We start from the raw sequence: 20,879 nt of genomic DNA, 5'->3' as shown, positions 1-20,879 counted from the left end.
ATGACATTTATATTTGTGTCTGAAAATCTGTGGTGTGTTGTAGTTTTCATCCTAACATTACTTAAGTCTTTATTAAGAAAACTTGCATCTTTTTTTATGATTTTATGTGTAGTTAATATCACAGGAGAAGAAGTTTCCACCTTAATTTTGTCTTCAACAAGCTATTTTAGCTCTGATTTCATGCTAAGTCAGCTAAATGCTGCCAAAATGTATTAAACTGATGAGAAAACTGCCAAAACATTCACACTCAACTGTACTTTATTTAGATGTTTTTTACTTAAATCTGGATTAATTCATTTTTGACCACTTGGATAGAAACATGAAATTAAACCACACAGTCAGTCACATCTGGTCATTATTTCTATTTAAATGTCTTCTTACCTTTAAAAGTAGTGTGTGCACAGTGACGTTTACTGTTGCAAACACATGCAGGAACGCTGTTGGTTTCCTTGGATGTGAACGTCCTCCGGAGGAGATGGAGAGCCTGGTTTATATACCGCCTCCTTCTGCTGGTACTGAAACAAATAAACGATGTGAAGCACAGAAATAAACACAAACCTCACAAACTCAAGAGCTGCAAAAAGGTCTCTGCTGGTCTGTGTGATCCTCAACTGAAACCTCATCCAGTTTAAGAGTCTGTTCTGGTGTCTTGTCAATATTATTTTTGGTTGATGGTATACATACCTCCAGGGTGACGTCCTCATGTTTGACTGATGATGATGATGATTGTCAGGGTTCCAGGGATTTAAGAAGCATGTTGATGTGACACTCTGAGCCTCAGTAATGTAATTTTAATTTGATCGCTCTGATTGATTTGCTGATTGTAACTGTTCCGCATCATTAATATGTTTAGTGACATCATTCTGATTGATATCAAGATGTGATGTCATGTTTGTGGGAAAGTAAACCAAGTGTTTTTTTGTTTGTTTAATGTTTACATGATGGTGAATATGCTCCAGTTTCACGCTGCGTTTGCTTCTCAACACTTCTGGTTTCCACACAGACATGAACGCACCTTTACTGGAGAAAAAAGTTTAAATTTGATGATTATGAACCAAGATCTCGAGTTATAAGGAGATAGGATGATGATGAGATTATGATGTTGAGATGAAAGGGCAGGAATTTGGACGCAAAGGGGTGAAACTACATGAAACAGGGTTTTAAAGAACAGCTAAAGGACCAACATGCTCCTATAAAGAAATATCTGTTCAGTCTGATATGGAGGATTGGACACAGTTGCATTGATTTATTAATGAATGTATCATTAACACATTAATATTCTCCTGTGGTTACAGATTTACTGACACTGAAAAGATGCGTAGGAGACATCTGAGACGATCCGAGTCCCAGAAAGAGTTCATGAGTTCATTAGAAGACATTGATGCTCCTGTAAAGTTAATTCTCTTGATTCACAGCCGCTGCTGGAAACATTAAATATGACGAACCGATATTTCTTCTGAGCAAAGAAGCAAACATCTCTCTAACAGTTCTGACATCAGGCCGCCGGTGATTTCAGTCCATCTTCATCTTCTCCCCCTACGAGCCTCCGGGGCTGAGCGCCTGCCCCAGGCCGCTCTGCTCCAGCTCTGCTATCACCAGCATGTGTTTGAAGTCTGCGGGCTTGTGGTTAAACGTCTCCACCAGTCGGTACGTCTCCTGCCTCTGTGTGCCGTAGAACAGCTGCACCTGATTGGCTAAACACTGAGCCTGGTGGACAGTCTGGGGAAAAGGAGGGACAGGTGTGTTCACATATATTTGTCTATTTCCAGGCTTAAAATAATATAATATGTGGACAAAAGAACGTTTAAACCCCGACATTTGTGACTGTCATCAATCATTCAGGCTTTCTAGCAGATGTTTGAACTTGTCTGCAGGAATTTGCTCCGTGCGTTCACATAAACACGGCAGGCGTTTTAATATAAATGACTTACTATGAACTTTGGGTCCAACTCGGCCGTCATGAAGACGACACCCTTCTCCTCCTTCAGGTCCGGGTAGTGGTAGAGGATCAGCTGACTGGGAGCGTTCTCACCCAGCGTCTGGACACCAGCAAGCACAACAAAAAAAAATTCATCTTGACAATTCTTTTTATTTTGTGGATTTAATGATGAAAGATACTTTGATAACTGAATATGAGCTCTGTGATGATTTGGGAGTTTATAATTGATGGTTTTGGTAATTAATCGTTGACTATTTTGATAATCGATTCATCGTTTTGAGTCATTTTTTTAAGAAACAGAAGTCCAGATTCTCTAATTCCAGCTTCTCAAATGTGAATATTTTCTAGTTTCTTCAGTTTTCTATGATCGTAAACTGAATATCTTTTGGTTTTGGATCGTTAGTCGCGACAAAAGAAGATATTTGAGGACGTCATCTTGGGCTTTGGGAAACAGTGATCGACATTTTGTAGACCAAACAATTAATCAATAATGAAAATAATCGTTGCAGCCATTATCATCATTGATCTGCAAGGTAACGAACACTTGAAAGTACAGTGTGATTTACTGACAGGATCCTGATAGATGCATTGACGCCATGATGAACGGGTGAATGAAGTGATTTACCTGGACGTTGATGAGGGAGGTAAAGTGGAGCTCGTGTCTGGACCACTGACCTACGAAGAACTCATAACCCTCCTTCTGAGGCAACGCGTACAGAAACTGAAGGCAAACCAGAGAAACCAGAGAGTCAATAACAACAGATAGAGAGAGAGACAACTGGCTCTGATAATTTCAGGTGTCAGTCATCTGGCAGGGTTAGGGTTAGGGGTTAGGGTTATGGGTATGGGTTAGGGCCAGGGTTAGGGTTATGGGTTAGAGTTAGGGTTATGGGTTAGAGTTAGGGTTATGGGTTAGGGCCAGGTTTAGGGTTATGGAGTAGGGCCAGGGTTATGGGTTAGGGTTTGGGCATCAGGGTGTTCGGGTTATGGGTTAGAGTTAGGGTTAGGGCCAGAGTTAGGGTTTAGGCCAGGGTTAGGGTTATGGGTTTGGGTTAGGGTTAAGGGTTAGGGCATCAGGGTGTTAGGGTTATGGGCTAGGGTTAAGGCCAGGGTTAAGGTTATGGGTTTGGGTTATGGGTTAGGACCAGGGTTATGGGTTTGGGTTATGGGTTAGAGTTAGGGTTATGGGTTAGGGCCAGGGTTAGGGTTATGGGTTTGGGCCAGGGTTAGGGTTATGGGTTAGGGCCAGGGTTATGGGTTAGGGTTTGGGCATAAGGGTGTTAGGGTTATGGGTTAGGGTTAAGGCCAGGGTTAGGGTTATGGGTTAGAGTTAGGGTTAGGGCCAGGGTTATGGGTTTGGGTTAGGGCCAGGGTTAGGGTTGTGGGTTAGGGCCAGGGTTATGGGTTAGGGTTTGGGCATCAGGGTGTTAGGGTTAAGGCCAGGGTTAGGGTTATGGGTTAGAGTTATGGGTTAGGGTTATGGATTAGAGTTAGGGTTAGGGCCAGGGTTAGGGTTATGGGTTAGGGTTAAGGCCAGGGTTATGAGTTAGGGTTATGGGTTAGAGTTAGGGTTAGGGCCAGGGTTAGGGTTATGGGTTTGGGTTAGGGTCAGGGTTACGGTTATGGGTTAGAGTTAGGGCCAGGGTTATGGGTTAGGGCCAGGGTTATGGGTTAGGGTTTGGGCATCAGGGTGTTAGGGTTATGGGTTAGGGTTAAGGCCAGGGTTAGAGTTATGGGTTAGAGTTATGGATTAGAGTTAGGGTTAGGGCCAGGGTTAGGGTTATGGGTTTGGGTTATGGGTTAGGGTTAAGGCCAGGGTTAGGGCCAGGGTTAGGGCATCAGGGCGTTAGGGTTAGGGGTTAGGGTTGCTCAGTCTGAGCAGCAGTGATCTCACCATTGGGCAGGACGTTGCTCTGCTGAAAATCATGTCGTATGTCTGAGTCTGCAACACAAGGAAAGACAAGTTATTAGATAATTACCATGCATGTATTAATATCAACATTTCATAGTCTGTTTATAATATTGTCTGTTTATTATTTTACATAAAGTGGTTTTGAGATATCAAGCTAACAAGACTAATAAATGAGATGCATAAATACAGGAGTTATTGTTCAAGTCAGTTTCATTCATTTGTTGAAGGCATGGAAGATATAAATATTAAAAGAAGTAAAGAATTAAATAAAAGTAAATGTGATGTATCAGTTTGTTCTCAGGTGTCAATTTTGGTGTCAAACTCACCGGGATGACGGCACTGATTGTGTCCTTGGTTGAATAATATTTCATCCAAAGCTGAAAGAAGAACAGAAAAGATCAAAACAAAGAACTGTTTCAAATACAGTGGAAACCGTTTATAGTGATCAAGGTTACAGTGATCAACTGCTTATATGGATCAAAAAGCTCAACAGAATCATTCCTATACTAACGCTGTTTAAATGATTTTCTTATAGTAATCAAGTTGTCCGCTTACAGTGTTCATTTTGGGTCTTTTCATACATGAAAACATATGGAAAAACATTTTAAACAATGGTAATTCTATTTTTTTTAAACATTATTTCCTTGCAGTAACCCATCTGCTTCCAGCTGGTTATCTGAGGTTGCTGCTGTGTTCACACTGAAATCATGACGGGGAAAAAAAAGCATTTTCTCTCAATGAAAAATGTAGTCTCTTTGAAGCTCATGATAAACTGCCAAAAAAGAGCCAACGAGATGCAGCAGCAAAGCAACAAGTGTTTGAAACAGCTGCATTTTATTTTTAAACTGTCAATAAAATTCAGTAATTAGCGAAGCTGCCCGTTTAATTACTTTATATTCATGGAATGAATATATAAATGTCAATGAGATGGTAATCTGCATGAGAAATAAAGAAAAAGAAAATTTTTTTTGGTTATAATGATCATCTGCTTATAGTGATCAATTTGAGCCAGACAGACGTGATCACAATAAGCAGTTTCCACTGTAGTTGTAACAACCACAGTCACTACTGTTAGCGACGCCACTATTCAAGATTTAATTACAGTAAAAGTTTGGTCACATTACGTTTCCGTTCAACAACATTTTCCTGCGCTCGGCCCCAAAAAAGGAAGTGATGTCACATTTGGTGCAGGTAATAAATCAATATTGATCAGAGAAATCACAAACTGTAAACAGTGTGTAAGAACATTGTTACAGTTAGTTGTGTGATATTGTATAAAAACGGTGATGAAACACAAACTTCAACAAAGGTGAACTCTGACCTGTGAATATCGCACTGAAATCACACAGAAAACACGAGGTTGAATTCGTCCGTCTGACAGACTTTAATAGAAGCGAATATTAATATGACAGAAGTGTCATGTGACCAAACCTGCAGGCTGAGGAGCTCTGACCCTTCACACTCACCTCTGTGATCTCCTCTCCCGTCTTGTCCTGGATCATCTCCAGGTTGAGGATGGAGCCCAACGTCTGAGGAAGAACACGTCAAACACATCATCATCATCATCAAACTGAAAACATTTTATTTTCTATTTGTTCTATGCAGTTAAAGCCACCAGAAGAACTGTATTAAAACACTGAAACAAACTGAAAACATCATTCCATATAAAAGGATCTCAAGACCTTCAATAAAGGAGGCCTGCAACTACTGTTTATTTCATTATTGATTAATCTTCCAATTACTTCTTCTATTATTTTGGTCTATAAAACATTTAAAAAAAACCTGAAAATACCAAGGTGATGTCATCAAATGTCTTATTGTGTCCGACCAACAATAAAAAACCCATGTTTACTATAAGACCACAAGGAAAAGTTTCCTGATTTCAGCTTCACAAATGTGAAGATGTGATCTGATGTAGCTCTAAACAATACACTGAAATTTCTCTTCAAACTATTAAACACAGCTGCGATGACGTTAAACAAACTGTTGGCAGATATTTTAGAGAGGAAACCTCATTGATTATCAGCAGTCAATCACTTCTGTGCTGAAGCTGATTAACCTGCTTCTTCACTCATCTCACCTTGTTTCTGGTGAAACCTCCTGATCCTCCATCGCTGGCGGCCATCTTGTCCCGCTTCTCCAACTGCAACGATTCCCACAACAACAAACACGTTCATACATAACTGTGTTTCCAAATATCGAGGACATTGAAATACACACTGTTATCAGTTTACGGTGAAAATCCAGATTAAAAAGGTAAAAGTTTGAGCCCGGCTGACGCTTCACCTCCTGCTCCATGAGCTTCACGAACTCTGCCTGCTTGGAGTGTCCCAGCACCTCCTTCTTGGCGTCATGCCGTTTCTCCATTCGGGCCTTGAACTCCTGAGGTTTGGCGCTGAAAATAAAAAATCAGAAAAATGTTCCTCAGTTTCCCAGAATGCCTTTCAGAATCGAGATCGTACGTGACTGGAAGTTCTGCATGTTTTAGAGGAACACCATCAGTTTCCAGAATGATTTCCAACCTTCCAGCCAGATAATGATTTACATTAATATCACACTGTTAAAATCAACTTGCAGACTTAAAACTGGTTTGTAACTCACTGAAATGAACATTTAGTTACATCATTCAGAGTTTTTTTTCCATTTCTGCATTAAGATAAATCTGAACCTCAGGGTTACTGTTCTCCACTGTGTGTGCTGGAAGTTTGGAGGCTAAACAAAGATACGTTGTCACCTCGAAATTTAGATATGCAAGAAAAATCCTATTAATGCTGGACAATAATGGGATTGTAAACAGGGGGCATCAAAACTATATTGTGTGTAATGTTGTTGATTTTCCAGCTGTCTGCCTGGTTGTGTGTAAAATACTGTGTCTGATATGTTAATGCCACAAAGAAGTTAAATAATTCCTGGTTTAAATTGAAAAATCCATAATATATGAAAACGCAAACATTCTTTACTTCAGATGGTTTCCTGCTGGACACCAGATGTCTCCTACTTCACTATAAAGTCCATTCTCAGTGTTTGTGAACTGGAGGCTTCGAGTTTCCACATCACATGTGTGTAAGTTACATACTGGACCACGATTGGCTCAAAACTGGTTGTGATGTCATAAATCCTGCTCGTAGGTTCACGTGTTAAACTGAGAACAGAGAAACTAAAGAAGATCAAACATCACAGTGAAGGCAAAACACATTTTTGAGTCGAGGGGAACTTTAATTATTAGTTTCCATTAATCATTGATCAAGTATTATCAGTTTGACTTTAAAAGCATCATCAGGAGAAAGAAAACGTGTCCAGAAACAAGCTGGATGTCCCGACAGGAAGACGACTGCAGATATAAACCTTCTTATGATGTCTGACATCCTGAACAGTATCAGTGAAACAAGTTTAATTATTAACAGACTCTTTTGAATCAGAAATCATGTTTAAGTGAACACGTGTGTTTTTTTTTTAGATGAAGTCATTAATCTGCTTGCCAGAGTTTAAAATGATTTGGCAGCATATTCCTCAACCAACTTCGTAATTTGTGAATGTGGGAGGGTTGAATTTAGGGCTTATTATTGATCAATCTGCCGATTATTTTATAGATAAATCAATTAATCATTTTGTCTATAAAATGTGAGAAAAAAAAAATCCGTTATAATTTCTCAGAGCCCATGATGATGTCATCTTCTTGTCCAAAACTCAGATATTCAGTTTACTGTCATGTAGGACAAAGAAAAGCTTAAAATCGTCACATTTGAGAAGCTGAAACCATCATCTTTGCTTTAAAAAAATGACTAAACCGATTATTCAATCATCAAAATAGTTGCAGATTAATTTTCTGTCGATCGACTAATCGCTGCAGCTCTAGTTGAACTTGATGTCTTTAATTAGTTGTGGGAAAATAAGAGACACAAGCTGTTATTTTTGTATGTCTTAAATATAAGCATTAAAGTTGCAATGCTGTAGTTAGCTTCCGATTCAGGGTTAAGGGGGAAAGTTAAGGGAAACATAAATAATGATATTGAGCGGCTGTTTCACCATTTTTTTCACCAGTTACACTTGTGAAAAAGTGTTAAGACATCATAGCAAAAGCTTTAACGCTGTTTGAACCACTTTCAGATTTGTGAAACATTTATTTTGCTTATGAAAACTGAAAAAAAAAAGGGCGATTTCACTGCTTTTTCCCCATCCAGATTAGACCAGATCAATCAGACAATCTATCAAATGTCATTTAAACAAAGGAAGGACATTCTTCAAAAAGGCACCTAATTTACAAATAACTTTTGGCTCATCTGTTTGTAATAACACAATTAATTTAAACATAGATGATCAGTTTTAATAATACTTGTACTTATGTTTACATCCAAACAAAGTATGATCATTACATTACAAAGGTTGTAGATCATCTGGTCTCTATCCAGCCTTCATGTCTTTCTGCTGTTGTTCAGCTAAAGATACAAACAGCTTGTCTGTACTTTTGGTTTTCATACAACAGATAATTTTCCAGTTTAAGCTCTAATTTAAATTCTACATAAAGATATCATACTTTTGAGCTCACTTTGCCACTAATACATGAACTGATCTTTCAGCCTCTGTTTAACCAGTTAGTTTTAACCTGCTGATGTTGTCAGAGGTCAGAAAAACCACAGACATCCAGGACCTGCTTGACCTGACGCATAAACAAATTTTGCAGGTTAAGCAAACAGTCGATGGAGAAAACTTCACTTTAACTTTATAATTTCTGATTCAGAAGAGACTATTAACAATTCGGCATAAAATTGGTGCATTTGTGTCACTGACATTCCTCTTATTTTGCTCTAAGAGTGCTCGTTGGTTCACTCATGAGGCCACACTGAGTTAGACTTTAGTGAAACACAATTAGAGAAAATAACGGACAAGTTTCATGATTTAAATATGAGCCGAATGTAACATTAGCTCATCAGTATTCCGTTAAAATCTTCCACAACAGTCTTCAGAGTTTGTTTGAATGTCAATAATCAAGTTATCTTTAAATCACAGACTTTTCTGACGGGGTTTCGGATTTCAGCCCGCTGACCTGCGCAGTTTCTGGATCTTGTCCTGGTACTTGGAGAAATACGGGTTCTCCTCCAGTTCCGGTTCCTTCCGTACCGAGAAGGCTCGGAACTGCCGCGGGACGACGCCGGGGATCAGCTGCCTGATGCCGGCGGCTCTGACCGCTAACATCCCTCGGTACATACAGGACATTTGTACCACTGCAGCCGCCATGTTCCCATTGCTTCCGTCGCACATCTATAGTGTTCCGGAGGGGAACGACTGTTATACATTGGTTCCGTGCAAGAAAACAAACGACAAATAAAAAAGTGCTGATAAAAATATTGACATTACAATATACATGTGCAGATATATAATATAAAAATAAAAATAAATCATATATATATATATATATATATATATATATATATATATATATATATATATATATATATATATATATATATATATATATATATTACATAATAATATATATAAATATTTATATTAAAATATCATGAAAGTCAAATAAATACTAAAACACGAATTTAAAATGCTACAACAATAATTTTAAAATAAAACAATCAATAATTACAGGCAAAAGAAGAAGAGGGCAACGCATTTATCCACAAAGGTTTCTCCAAATATTTTACTATGTATATTTTATATTGTGTGTATGTATTTTGATACTGTGAAGGAAACATCTGTTCATGGATTTCAAAAGATAGCTACATAAAAAGAATAAAAATAAAAGTTTAAATAATATCTTGGAGGTTTCTAATGACATATATGATATTTATATATGATTTTTTTTTTGTGATGTGTGATGACATAACAGGTTTAGTTTTTCTGCGATCATAAACGTATTAAGAAACTATTCAGTGCTCATGATAAAATGTAATTAACCGAATAACAGTGTCATTTATTCCCTCATGACCATTAAATTATTATTTATTGATACTACATTGTCTTTTTTATATGATTTCTCTGATGTACTTCATCTACCAACAGCAGAAATTGCTCTCAGCCAATTTCCTATTATTTCAGCCTCATTAATACAGTATAAATATATCAGATTGTTGTTAATTTCACATGTTAATTATGCCTGGGGATTTAGAGTTTTCACACAAATAAAATTAACTTAAATATATAAAGTATCAGTCAAAAGTTTGGACTCACCTTCCCATTCACTTCAATTAGAAAGTGTGTCCAAATTTTTGACTGGTCCTGTATATTAACAACAATGTAATCAATCATGTGATCACTTCAGATTTGGCTGTGAGATAAATGTGTCTTATTGTATATCCCAGAAGAACTTCTTTACTCTTAAGTTATAAATAATAAATCATCATCTATCTGAACATCTCTGATGACTCTTTATGGGGAGTTTTCATGTATATATGAAAGTGAGTTTTTGATGTTGTCCTGATATGTTGTGACCACTAGAGGTCAATGTACACGTTCACTGACAGCTGCCTGATTTTAAAACCAGCAGCAGCAGCAGCAGCAGTTACATTAAAGCCGTCAGTATCTGAACACTGTCTTCCTCTGCAAACAGCTCAGATTGACAAATAAATAAATGAGAAGATAAATACAGTAAACAATCTGCTCCAACTCTCCTGAGTCAGTTACAGCTCTGATGGCGTGTGTGTGTGTGTGTGTGTGTGTGTGTGTGTGTGTGTGTGTGTGTGTGTGTGTGTGTGTGTGTGTGTGTGTGCACTGACAGACGTTATGCTGGCTGTAAATTTAATGAGATGTGTGTTTCCCTCATGACCGCCTGAGTGCTCTTGTGTTTACTTTCCACAGCCAATCATTTTTCAGTCACTAATCAATAAACAAATCAGCTGGGAGCTGTTCACTGTATACAGCAGATGATGAAGATGGTCTCTAATGTGTGTGTGTGTGTGTGTGTGTGCAGTTGTTGTACTGTATTTCAATGGGACACACAAATATTTAGGTAAAACTGGATTTGCATTAAAACTTAACTCCTGTGTTGGCATTATTTTTATTTATTTTATTAATGTGTTGTATGTGTAATGTTGTTTGGACTTCATGTTTTTATTTGATCATGCAAAGTTATTTTCTATATTTGTATTGTGATTTTTTATTTTTTTATTTTATTTAACCATGAAAAAGAGGGTCCTGACCAAAATATGCAGCAACAATGATGAATACAGACAGACAACATATCAAACAAATAACACAAAAAATATATGTTTTATATCAGAGTGAAAACACTGCAGTTATAAATCATGAATGAATCAAATGAAATATTACATCCTAAAAACAACCCAACAGCTGTCTGGATAAAAATAAGTGAAATAAAATTAATAAGGACAAGAAACACATTCAGTTATATTTATATCACAGATTGTGTCTCAAAACAAAAGAAGTCCATGATGATATGATGATATGTAATATAACTCATCCTCTGATTGTATGTGTGCTCTTCAGGTTCATGTGATGTTTGAATCTTTTCTTTTTCTTACAATGTTTTTTTCTTAAATGTTGTGGTTAAAACTTTACTTTAAGCCAAACTATTTAACTTTTATAAGCAATATACAAACATCTAATGTAGTTGTAAGCAGATATAAGTGTTTATTAATGTATTTATCAACAACTATAACTCCATCTATGAGCGGCTGCTGCTGTATAAACAGAAAAATGAATATATAAAATAATATAATATATGTCTTCATGGGAGAAATTATAATTGCTGACAAATGCTGCACATTAACAAACACTAAAACTACATTATAATATGTTTAATATTAATATTAAATGTTTGTATACTGCCTATAAATACTAAAGTGTTGCTGTTTTATTGTATTTTATTACTTGGAGTATCCATACTGCCAGTGTTGTTGTTATATGATGTGTAATAAAGTTATTAGTAGTAAAGCAGAAAAGTTATTCTACTCTATAAATGTTGGATGGTGGGTTTATATGGTGTCACATGATACTGATCAGATCATCAACTTTGTGTTATAGTTGCTCTTTTCTTTTCTTCTATGCACTTTTTTTTTTGCACATAAAAAATGCATTTTGGAGACAATCAGTAAGTAAATCTATATGACTACTGGCAGGAAAAAAAAACACATTTTAATCATCAAATCAACATACAGGTTTCATGACTGGAGTATTTTTATAATCCCGTCCTGAGTGTGAAGGTCTCTCTGTCTTCAGGACACCAGCTGCACCTGCTCAGGTGTGGACAACAAACACAAAGAGAGAGTGACAGATAGATACACAGACGTCACTTCCACATCTACTTTCTGTATCCACAGTCAAAACTAAACATGGAGAAGAAGCAGCAGCGTTCAGTTTTTATGCTCCACATATCTGAAAAAAAAAAAAACTGCCAGGAAGCTGCAGGTCTGATCCAACTCTCAGTCCAGTTTGACTTTTATTCAATCAGATCTGGGACTATTTATTCATATCTGGCACTGCAGCTTTATCTGTTTAATCTGTTTTATACTATTTTACCTTATTTTATCTCCTGTTTTAATTAAATCCTAATTGTATGTCTGTTTTTATATTGCATTGTGTTTCTTTTCTTAATGCTCTTTATGTTTTATGTTAATGTCTTGTTATTGAAAGCTGCTGCAGAAATAATGATGCTGCTCATCATTTGATTTCTGCAGATTTTTCTTTAAATGAGCAGCAATTTCAATCAGTTTTATATCTTTAAATGTGACTTTCTCTGTTGTTTATGATGCTACTGATGTATCTGACAGCTGTTTACCAGAAACATAATCAGATGAGCTCTAAAATAAGAATAACTTTCTTTATTTGAGTAAAAATAAAATGATAAAAGACTTGTTTTGTAAGATCAGATCTTTAAGAATTCGACTTTTTTAAATATATAAACCAAATAATCTACAAAAGAAAGCAACTGCAGTTTTATACCCACAAATTATAGTTGTAATAATTAACTAGAGGAAGTAAAATCAAGACAAAAATCTGAATTTATTAGAATTTTACAGCAAAAAAAGCATCATTTTAGCTTCTAATATGTGGTAATTTTACAAAAATGAAATCACAGTTTGTTATTCTGTGTCATGTGTTCAGCAGGTTTGTTTCTCTCCTCTGTGCTGTCTGTCTTTAATCTGCTCTTTTCTTCCTCTCCTCACACTGACCTGCCGCCTCCTCCTCCTCCTCCTCCTCCTCCTCCTCCTCCTCCTCCTCCTCCTCCTCCTCCCTCTCTCTCTCTCTCTGCATTCTCTCGCTCTCTTTGTTATGGGGGTCCTGCATGGAAGATGTATATTTTATGTGCGGCTCTGGAGGCTTTTACCATTAATTATAGAGAAACACTAAGCTCTCCATTTGCCGGACAGATGTTATTTTTTACTTAAGGAGAGAAAGGGGACTGTTCCATAATTCAGAGGTAATCCCGCTCACCAGAGAACAAATAAATAAATGAATAAATAAATAAAGCAAAAGCCAAAACCACAAACATTTGGTACTCTATTCCTGCAGACATGCGACACACGCACAGATTTCCTCTGCGTTGAGCCTGTAAGTGCTCTCAATGTAATAAATATGGAACAGCTGCTCTGTCATTTCATTTTTTATTCAATCTGCTTCTCAAAAGTATTTCCACAAATCACACACACATAATACAGTGGGGTTTTTTTTTTAACCTTCAGAACAATACATTTGTAAATATTTCAGTTTTTTTCTTCTTCAATGTGGGGATTTGCAGTTTTTCTCTGTTTCATATCGTTTTAAATTGGACGTCTTTGCTGGAACAAAACAGAAAACAGCTCATTTGAAGACGTCATCTTCGGGCTGTGGGAACCTGCGTCGGACATGTGTTTGACATTTTAGGTATTAAATGATGAATTGATTTCAAATTGATGCGTCACTTTGTTTTATTTTGTTGGTTTTGTGTTTATGCCTGTTTTCTGTTAATAGTTCGAATCTGACGTTTGCTTTTTGTTTTGTTTTCCAGGTGAAAATCCAGTTATTTTACATCATGTCAGAGCTTCTATAGATATCAACTTTTATGTCAGAATAATTCAGAAATTTGAGGAAATGGGGGAACATCTACAGGTTGTGACTATTTGACTCAGAATAAAAAAGTGTTGCAACAAGCAGATACAGAATATATACTGTATGTGATGTGTGTCAGTGTGGAAATCTGATTTCTCTGATTTTAAAGAAACCTATAAGGACGATTTAAGGGGCAAATAAAGAGTTTAGGAGGTTCAGTAAATGTGAAACACGACCAGCCAGTCTAGAAATATGTGGATTAAATACCTGCCTTCTAACATGTTCATTTAACATCCTAAAAATCTTGATTTTTACCTTCAGTTCTGCCGACATCCTGCAAACCCTTCATGCTAAAAAACTCAGCCTGACATATCAGGTATCTGTGGAAAGTTTGAGATAGTTTTACACTTATAGTTCAACTTAAATAGCTTAAATGTCAGTATGTTTAAGTGTTTCATGTCAGTATCATATATACGGTATTTTATTGTATCCACTTTCCAACTCTGCAGAGAATTTACATCATTTTTACACTGAGGGAAATATTCAAACTGAAGAACTCATGAGGTCTGTGAAGTAATCATAAAAAATGGAAATGAGAACATCTACAGTTCTGTCTGCTCATGAAGATCATGTGATATGATTGAAAGTTGTAGAGAAGCAATTAAATTGACTTTGATGAGATAGTTGTGGTTATTTGGGGTTTTTTTGTTGTTTTTTTTTAGCACAAAATGATGCATAAAACATCTGGGATATTTTAATTTTTATCAAATTCTGCATCCTTAAAAATCATTGTGTTTGATTCTTTCACCCAGTGCAGACACTGGTGAGTGTTGCATCAAGCAGAAACAGAATATATTAAATATATGACGCTATTATACAGTGTAGACATTTTTTTTTCTCCTGAATTTAAAGAATCATGAGGTTGAATTTGAGGGGGAAACAAGATGTTTCTCTTCCAGATGTTAGACAGTGTCCTGCTGTATGTTCTAGCAGCTCTGTGATATTTTCTCTGAGTGAATAACGTGTGTGATGAGGTTTGATTTCAAGCCTTGGGGTTTTCGGGGTCTTGGGACCACTCACTTACCCTCCCTCCGGCAAGCTGAAATCGCACCCCTGGGCCAGTGGATGACCCTTATCCGCACCTCCTGCACACTCACACACACACACAAACACACACACACACACGCTTAAGCACTCACACACACACACTCATACACTCAGTGGAAAGGGGTTGTGGTTGGCGGAGGAATCCCGTCGTTTTAGAGAGGGATCCCATTAAAAGTGCATGAGTGTGTCTGTCTAGGAATCAAGACACCCGCTCTGCTGCTCAGCTGATAGCTCTGTGTGTGTGTGTGTGTGTGTGTGTGTGTGTGTGTCTGTGTGTACATGTGTGTGTGTTATTTATTCATACACAGAGTTATTAGGGCATCCTGTGACGTACATCACTCACTCTAAAGCTGGATACATTGAAGAGAGTTGAATGAAAAGCTGAATGTGTCGCTGTTTTATCTCCGGGTTTCGGATTTCAGATGTTTACAGGATCATTAACTCGACCTCTGACCTCAGATGAGACAGCGAGCAGCCTGCAAACAACAAATGACAAATCCTGCAAATGTCACACCCAGGATGAATTACTAGGAGGTGAAGGATTTTCATGTTTTATGGCATCGATTTTGACAGGCTCAGACCTAAAACATGCATTAAAAGACATAAACAGTCAAACGCTGAAGCTGCAGCACAAACACAAGCTGAGAGATGAGTAAAGATATTAGAAGATGCAGGAAAAAAAGAGAGATTAAGGAGAAAGACAGACTGAATATCGCAAACTCGTGCTTCAGGGAAACTCTTCTTTTTTCTTTGTATCCTGCTTCCACCTCTACATACATGAGGTTGTGTCGGCACTATCACTACTTGTGAGAATAAACATCATGTCTCATAATAAAAGAAAAAAATAAAGGAATTCTGAAATGACAAAATGATGAAACTGAAGTTGTAAATTAAATTCAGGCTCGACTTAAACTTCACCAAATGAGATATTTTACAGTCAGTTTCAAAAAGTTTCAATACTGAACAATATTTCTTTTAATTTAGACATATTTCTAAGTTAAATCACACAATTATAAACCCCCAAATCATCATCATAAAGGACTACTTTTACCTCATTTGTAGGATTGACAGAAAAGAGCTTCTGGTACAAATCAAGTCATGATGAGACAGAATAATAATACTCTCATGTTTCATACATCATACATGCATATGTGACACTGAGTGCAACCAAACAAAAATGTGAAGTCACCTTTATAATCCTAAAAACACAAAGACTAAATAACTTTAATTCATGTTTGCTCCTCGGATGAATATCTGTCAAACTCTTGTCATATTTAATTCATGCAACAAATTAAAAAAACAACACAATCAAAAAAGCAAAACACAATTCTACATGTGCATTTAGTAAAGACAATAACAGACCTACCGGTGTGTTTATCTTACCCAAACATTTATTTTTCTCCTCCTGTGCTCAGGTCGGTGTGATGCTCGGAGCTGCACCGAGCAGAGAGCACTGCAGCAGGCTGCTGCTGCTGCTGCTGTTGTTTCTGCGGCTGCTGCTGCTGCTGCTGCTCATCTTCCAGCCAGAAGGCGGCGCTGCTCGCACACAAACCCGGGCGGTGCTCCGAGGCCACAGAGAGGCCAAATCAAAGCAGCAGGTCCAGAAAACTACAGAGAGGTCAGAGACGTCCTGGAAAACAAAACAAACACACCATTTAGATCTCCATCTTATTTTGTCAAATAGATTGATTCCCCTCTTCTTCTCTCCTTTCATTACATTGTTTCCTCTCCTCTCTTCTCTTTTCTCTCCTCCCTCCTTCCTCATTCCATCTCCTCTTCTTTTTTTTCTTTTTCTTCCATCTTACTCCTCTGTGCTTCTGTCTTTTGTCTTCTCCTGCCCTCTGTTTTCTTTCCATCCTTCCTCTTATAGTCTGTACCTGTCCTTGTTTATCTCTCTTCACTTTCCTCCTCTCTTCTTTTTCTTCTCTCTTCTGATCTCTTTGTCACCTGCCCATTTATCTCCTCTCCTCTCTTTCATGTACATCTCCTCGTCTTCCTCTCTTCTCCTTTACCCTTTCCTCCTTGCTCTCCTCTCCTCTCCTCTCCTCTCCTCTCCTCTCCTCTCCTTACCTTCGTCCTGGCCACACTCCAAGGACGGATGGAGGGGGAACATCCGGAGCGCGCTCAGTGGCGCTGACAGCTGTCACTTTGGCTGGTGCTAATGCAGACGGGCTAACCTGAAATGAGCAGGGACAGGCCTGAAGCTCTGCATGTCACTGACCGCTGCCTCCTCCTTCTCCTCCTCCCCCTTCCTCCCTCTCCTCCTCCTCCTCCTCCTCCTCTTCCTCAGCCACGGGGAGAGGTAGCAGCCAAGTACGCGGTGAGGGGCTGAGGTGCAGGGTGCCGTGGTGGGTTTTGGAGAGATAAGGCAGCGGATATAAGAGGGGTCAGCGGGGTCACAGTGTGGTTAGCACTGACAGCAGGGCTCTGAAAGCGATCTAGCTGCAGCGCTAATGGAGGAGCAGAAAACAAGACGAGGCGAGGAGGAGGAAAACAGAGGAGGAAGGAGAGAGGATAAAGAGCAGTGATGGAGGAGGAGCTGTTATACGGAGGACAGTAGAGCACTGGTTCTCAGTCTTTTTGGCTTGTGAGTCTTCTTTTATCAGTTTTATGTCCTGAAGACGTATAACTCTCCTGTGTTTATGAGAAAAACGATGATGTATGTGCAGAGTTTGTGTTCACATTCATCTGCTGAAGGAGGAAAGTTTCTCTGCTCTCAACTTAAATCTCAGTTTAACACGTCATCACAACTGGTCTCGAGCCAATCAAGGTCCAGTATGCATCTGACACAAGTGTAATCTCTCTAAACAGATATCTGCATATGAATACAGGATCTGTAAGATTTGGGGATTGGAAGCGTTCTGGTGTTTTTATACAGAAACGTGTTTCGGTTGCATGCAGGTTTGTTTTAAACTGTTAACTGAGTGTTAACTGGCTACTTGTGAAACAATCCAGTCGTAGACGTTGTCTCTCAGCTCCACCTCCATTCTTGTGTCTCAAGTTGCTAAACAATGACCGTCACATGGAAGAGGAGGTCTTGGCCCGGATATCTATTATCTGTTTTCCGGATGTCCGCTGGCTACACTGGAACCCCTCAGATATTGGCCGTTGCCCCCAGAGGCGAAATTGTCATCAGATGACAGCTGATGGGTTCTGAGATTGACACAAGTGTGACGTGGAAACTTTAAGCCTCCAGTGCACAAACACTGAGGATGGATATTTACATATTTTATAGATTCTGGAGTTTTCAATGAGGGAGAAGAAGGAGGAGTCATTATGAGAATTTTAACAAGGTTATCCAACTTTTTTGTGGAAAAAACCACATTAAACACAAATTATTATTTAAACCAGCGTGTGTTTTTATGTGTCTTAATACATGTCTGGAGAGACACCCTTCATAAAGGATTTATAAACTGTAACTATAATGGCTCTATTATTGGTTAATAAGTCATTTACAATTGCTCTATAGATCTGAAGATGTTAATAATTGTACTTAATTCATTAATAAATGATAATAAGTCTGTAGTCATAGTTAAAGGGTTTCCACAACAATGCATCCAAAGCTGGATAACAAATGGCTCCAAGACCCCAAATTACTTTTGTGCTAATAACTTTAATTGGATTTGAGTACTTGGAAATGTGTTTGGTAATGTGCATCATCTTCCAATTATTTCATCGATTAATTGTTTTGTCAATAAAATGTCAGAATATAGTGAACTTGCCTGTTATAAGACCATTGTGGTTACATCTTTACATGTCTTATTTTGTCCGTAACAGTCCATAACCCAAAGATGTTCAGTTTACTGTCATGTATGACAAAGAAAAGCACAAATTAATCACATTTCAGAAGCTAAAACCAGATCATTTTTTGGCGTTTTTGCTTTAAAAAATTACTAAAACAAAATAGTGATTAATTTTCTGTTTAATCAACTGATCTTTGTACCCCTAAATGTAGCGCTACGACATCAAAGCATAATACACTTTCATCTGAGATGAGCATATATGCATTTTTTAAACTTACCTTTAAAGGAGTAGTGTGTAAGATTGAGTGTCATCTAGAAGAATGAACCGGCAGAAATGGAATATAATAATCATAAGTATGTTTTAATTATTAGTGTATAATCACCTGAAAATAAGAATCCTGTTTTCGTTACCTTAGAATGAGCCCTTTATATCTACATTTATATCCTCCATGTTTCTACAGTAGCCCAGAACGGACAAACCAAACACTCGCTCTAGAAGGGGCCTTTCGCGTTTTTCGCGAGTTTCGCAGCCACCGTAGTTCTCTTACATGCTTGGGAGAGGAGGGGGAGGGGGAGGGGGACTACGCAATCTGCAACCTCACCACTAGATGCCACTAAATCTTACACACTGGTCCTTTAAAGGTCCAACTTGTAGCAGGTCCCTGTGTCAAACTTTAATATTTCAGTTCAGGAATAAAAGTTCATTCTTGATTCAGGCATTGATTTCAGTTTATAGTATGATTACAAAGTGTACATTCTTACATGAATTTGCTTTAAATTTAATTATAATCCAACAAACTTTCCCCGCGGCCCTGAATCCATCAGGTCTGCAGTTCTGAATATTAATAAGTTGTTAATGAATAAGTTACGGTTGATGTTTTGTTGCTGTTTCTTCGGTCAAACGGCCTTAATGATTAATAAAGAGCTGAATAAAAGTGTCACGCTGGGGAATAAACACCAGCCAACTTGGCAACCTAAACGTTGTTCTTATTTCTGGGTGCTCTGGGTCAATCTGGGTGGACTGTGGTTGTACTGGGCAGCTTCCCGGTATTCATTTGTAACTGTGTGAATGTTATCAGGGCGTTCCTGGAAAAGAGAGCATTACTCTCAGAGAAACTCCCCTGAATAAATAAAGGTTAATAAAATTGAAATTATATGTTCCGCAACCACAGGAAGGGTGTGATGTTCAGGTTTTTCAAGCATCTGCACATTGAAACTACAGTCAGAGCCGGAGAAAGTACTTTCTTTAAAATACCACATTTTTTTCTTACTTTTGTGATGTCTATTATAGCGTTTCTTTATTGTGTGTGTGTGTACCTGTGAAGCCCAATATGTGCAGTGTACAGCGTGTGTGTGTGTGTCTGAGAGAGAGAGAGAGAGAGAGCAAACAGTAGATGAAGCAGTGTGAGAGCTTGCGGCAATGCTGAGATTTAAACCCATTCTGTCTACGGCTCCATCAGATAACGAGCTGAATCAGCACGCGGCGCTGTGGATATGCACCGAGTGGGATGCTGCTACACACACACACACACACACACACACACACACACACACACACACAGAGTTAAAGTGAGCATGCATCTGACATTCATAAAGATACAGGAGGGGAGACAAAGACTGACACCAGGTGTTATAATGAGCAGGACGCCTTTCAGAGACACAACTGTCATTTCATCCTCATCCCTCCATTGTTTCTCTTCTATAATCTTCTCATCTCTTTTTCCTCTCTGTCTCTCTCTCTCTCTGACGCAGTGGTTCCCGACCTCAGAAGGGGTCACACAACATAAATGTGAGGGGTCAAAAAATGATTAAAGCTGCCCTGTGGAGTTTTCTTGAAAGTTGTTTACATTCAGTGTTTCTCACTGAAAGGATTTGTGTGCATCCTTGTGTCGAATGTGTTTCCTTTCTCACAAAACATCTGCAACTTTTAACAGTCTGCACTCTTCTGCACATGATCCAACACAGGAGGGCCTACTCCTGAGGTCAAGCAGTCTACCTGAAGGACAAGGGGGCACTCTGAGGGCAGCAATGTACACATATCGGACGGTTTGAAAGAGGAGTGAAGGACATCTATCTCTCAACAGATGAGATGGATATGACACCAGTGATCACTTACATGTCCTTTCACCCCTTCCCCAGCAGTTTAACACCCATTCACACCTGGACTCATGCGACTCTAACA

At 38.2% G+C, this 20,879-nt stretch overlaps 1 protein-coding gene and 1 long non-coding RNA gene across 3 annotated transcripts in view; both read right to left on the bottom strand.

Moving 5' to 3' along the window:
* Positions 1 to 1,219: 1,219 nt before the first annotated feature.
* atpaf1 (ATP synthase mitochondrial F1 complex assembly factor 1) lies at positions 1,220 to 9,125 on the bottom strand. 2 transcript variants are annotated; one of them, XM_042416769.1, is made up of 9 exons: positions 8,896 to 9,125; positions 6,138 to 6,246; positions 5,932 to 5,994; positions 5,318 to 5,380; positions 4,178 to 4,228; positions 3,834 to 3,881; positions 2,565 to 2,660; positions 1,932 to 2,039; positions 1,220 to 1,719 (listed from the first exon to the last, which is right to left on the bottom strand). In XM_042416769.1, exons 1-9 carry the CDS (start codon positions 9,108 to 9,110, stop codon positions 1,537 to 1,539), a joined length of 936 nt encoding a protein of 311 aa, XP_042272703.1. In that variant the 5' UTR covers positions 9,111 to 9,125; the 3' UTR covers positions 1,220 to 1,536. The 2 variants fall into 2 exon arrangements, with proteins under 2 accessions (XP_042272703.1, XP_042272704.1); XM_042416770.1 differs by having other exon boundaries at positions 8,861 to 9,122.
* A 3,937-nt stretch (positions 9,126 to 13,062) lies between these two features.
* The window catches only part of LOC121900150, a 38,903-nt gene continuing 31,086 nt past the window's right edge, over positions 13,063 to 20,879 (bottom strand). The window contains exons 7-11 of the long non-coding RNA XR_006096908.1: positions 16,338 to 16,584; positions 15,298 to 15,430; positions 14,932 to 14,992; positions 14,163 to 14,227; positions 13,063 to 13,100 (exon numbers count right to left, since the gene is read on the bottom strand). This is a non-coding gene — a long non-coding RNA (uncharacterized LOC121900150). The remainder of the gene's footprint in view (positions 13,101 to 14,162; positions 14,228 to 14,931; positions 14,993 to 15,297; positions 15,431 to 16,337; positions 16,585 to 20,879) is intronic.

This window comes from Thunnus maccoyii, chromosome 7 (genome assembly GCF_910596095.1).
Source record: "Thunnus maccoyii chromosome 7, fThuMac1.1, whole genome shotgun sequence".
Classification (NCBI taxonomy): Eukaryota; Metazoa; Chordata; class Actinopteri; order Scombriformes; family Scombridae; genus Thunnus; species Thunnus maccoyii.
The sequence above is the reverse complement of the archived record's forward strand: the minus strand, read 5'-3'. Positions and strand labels throughout refer to the sequence as shown.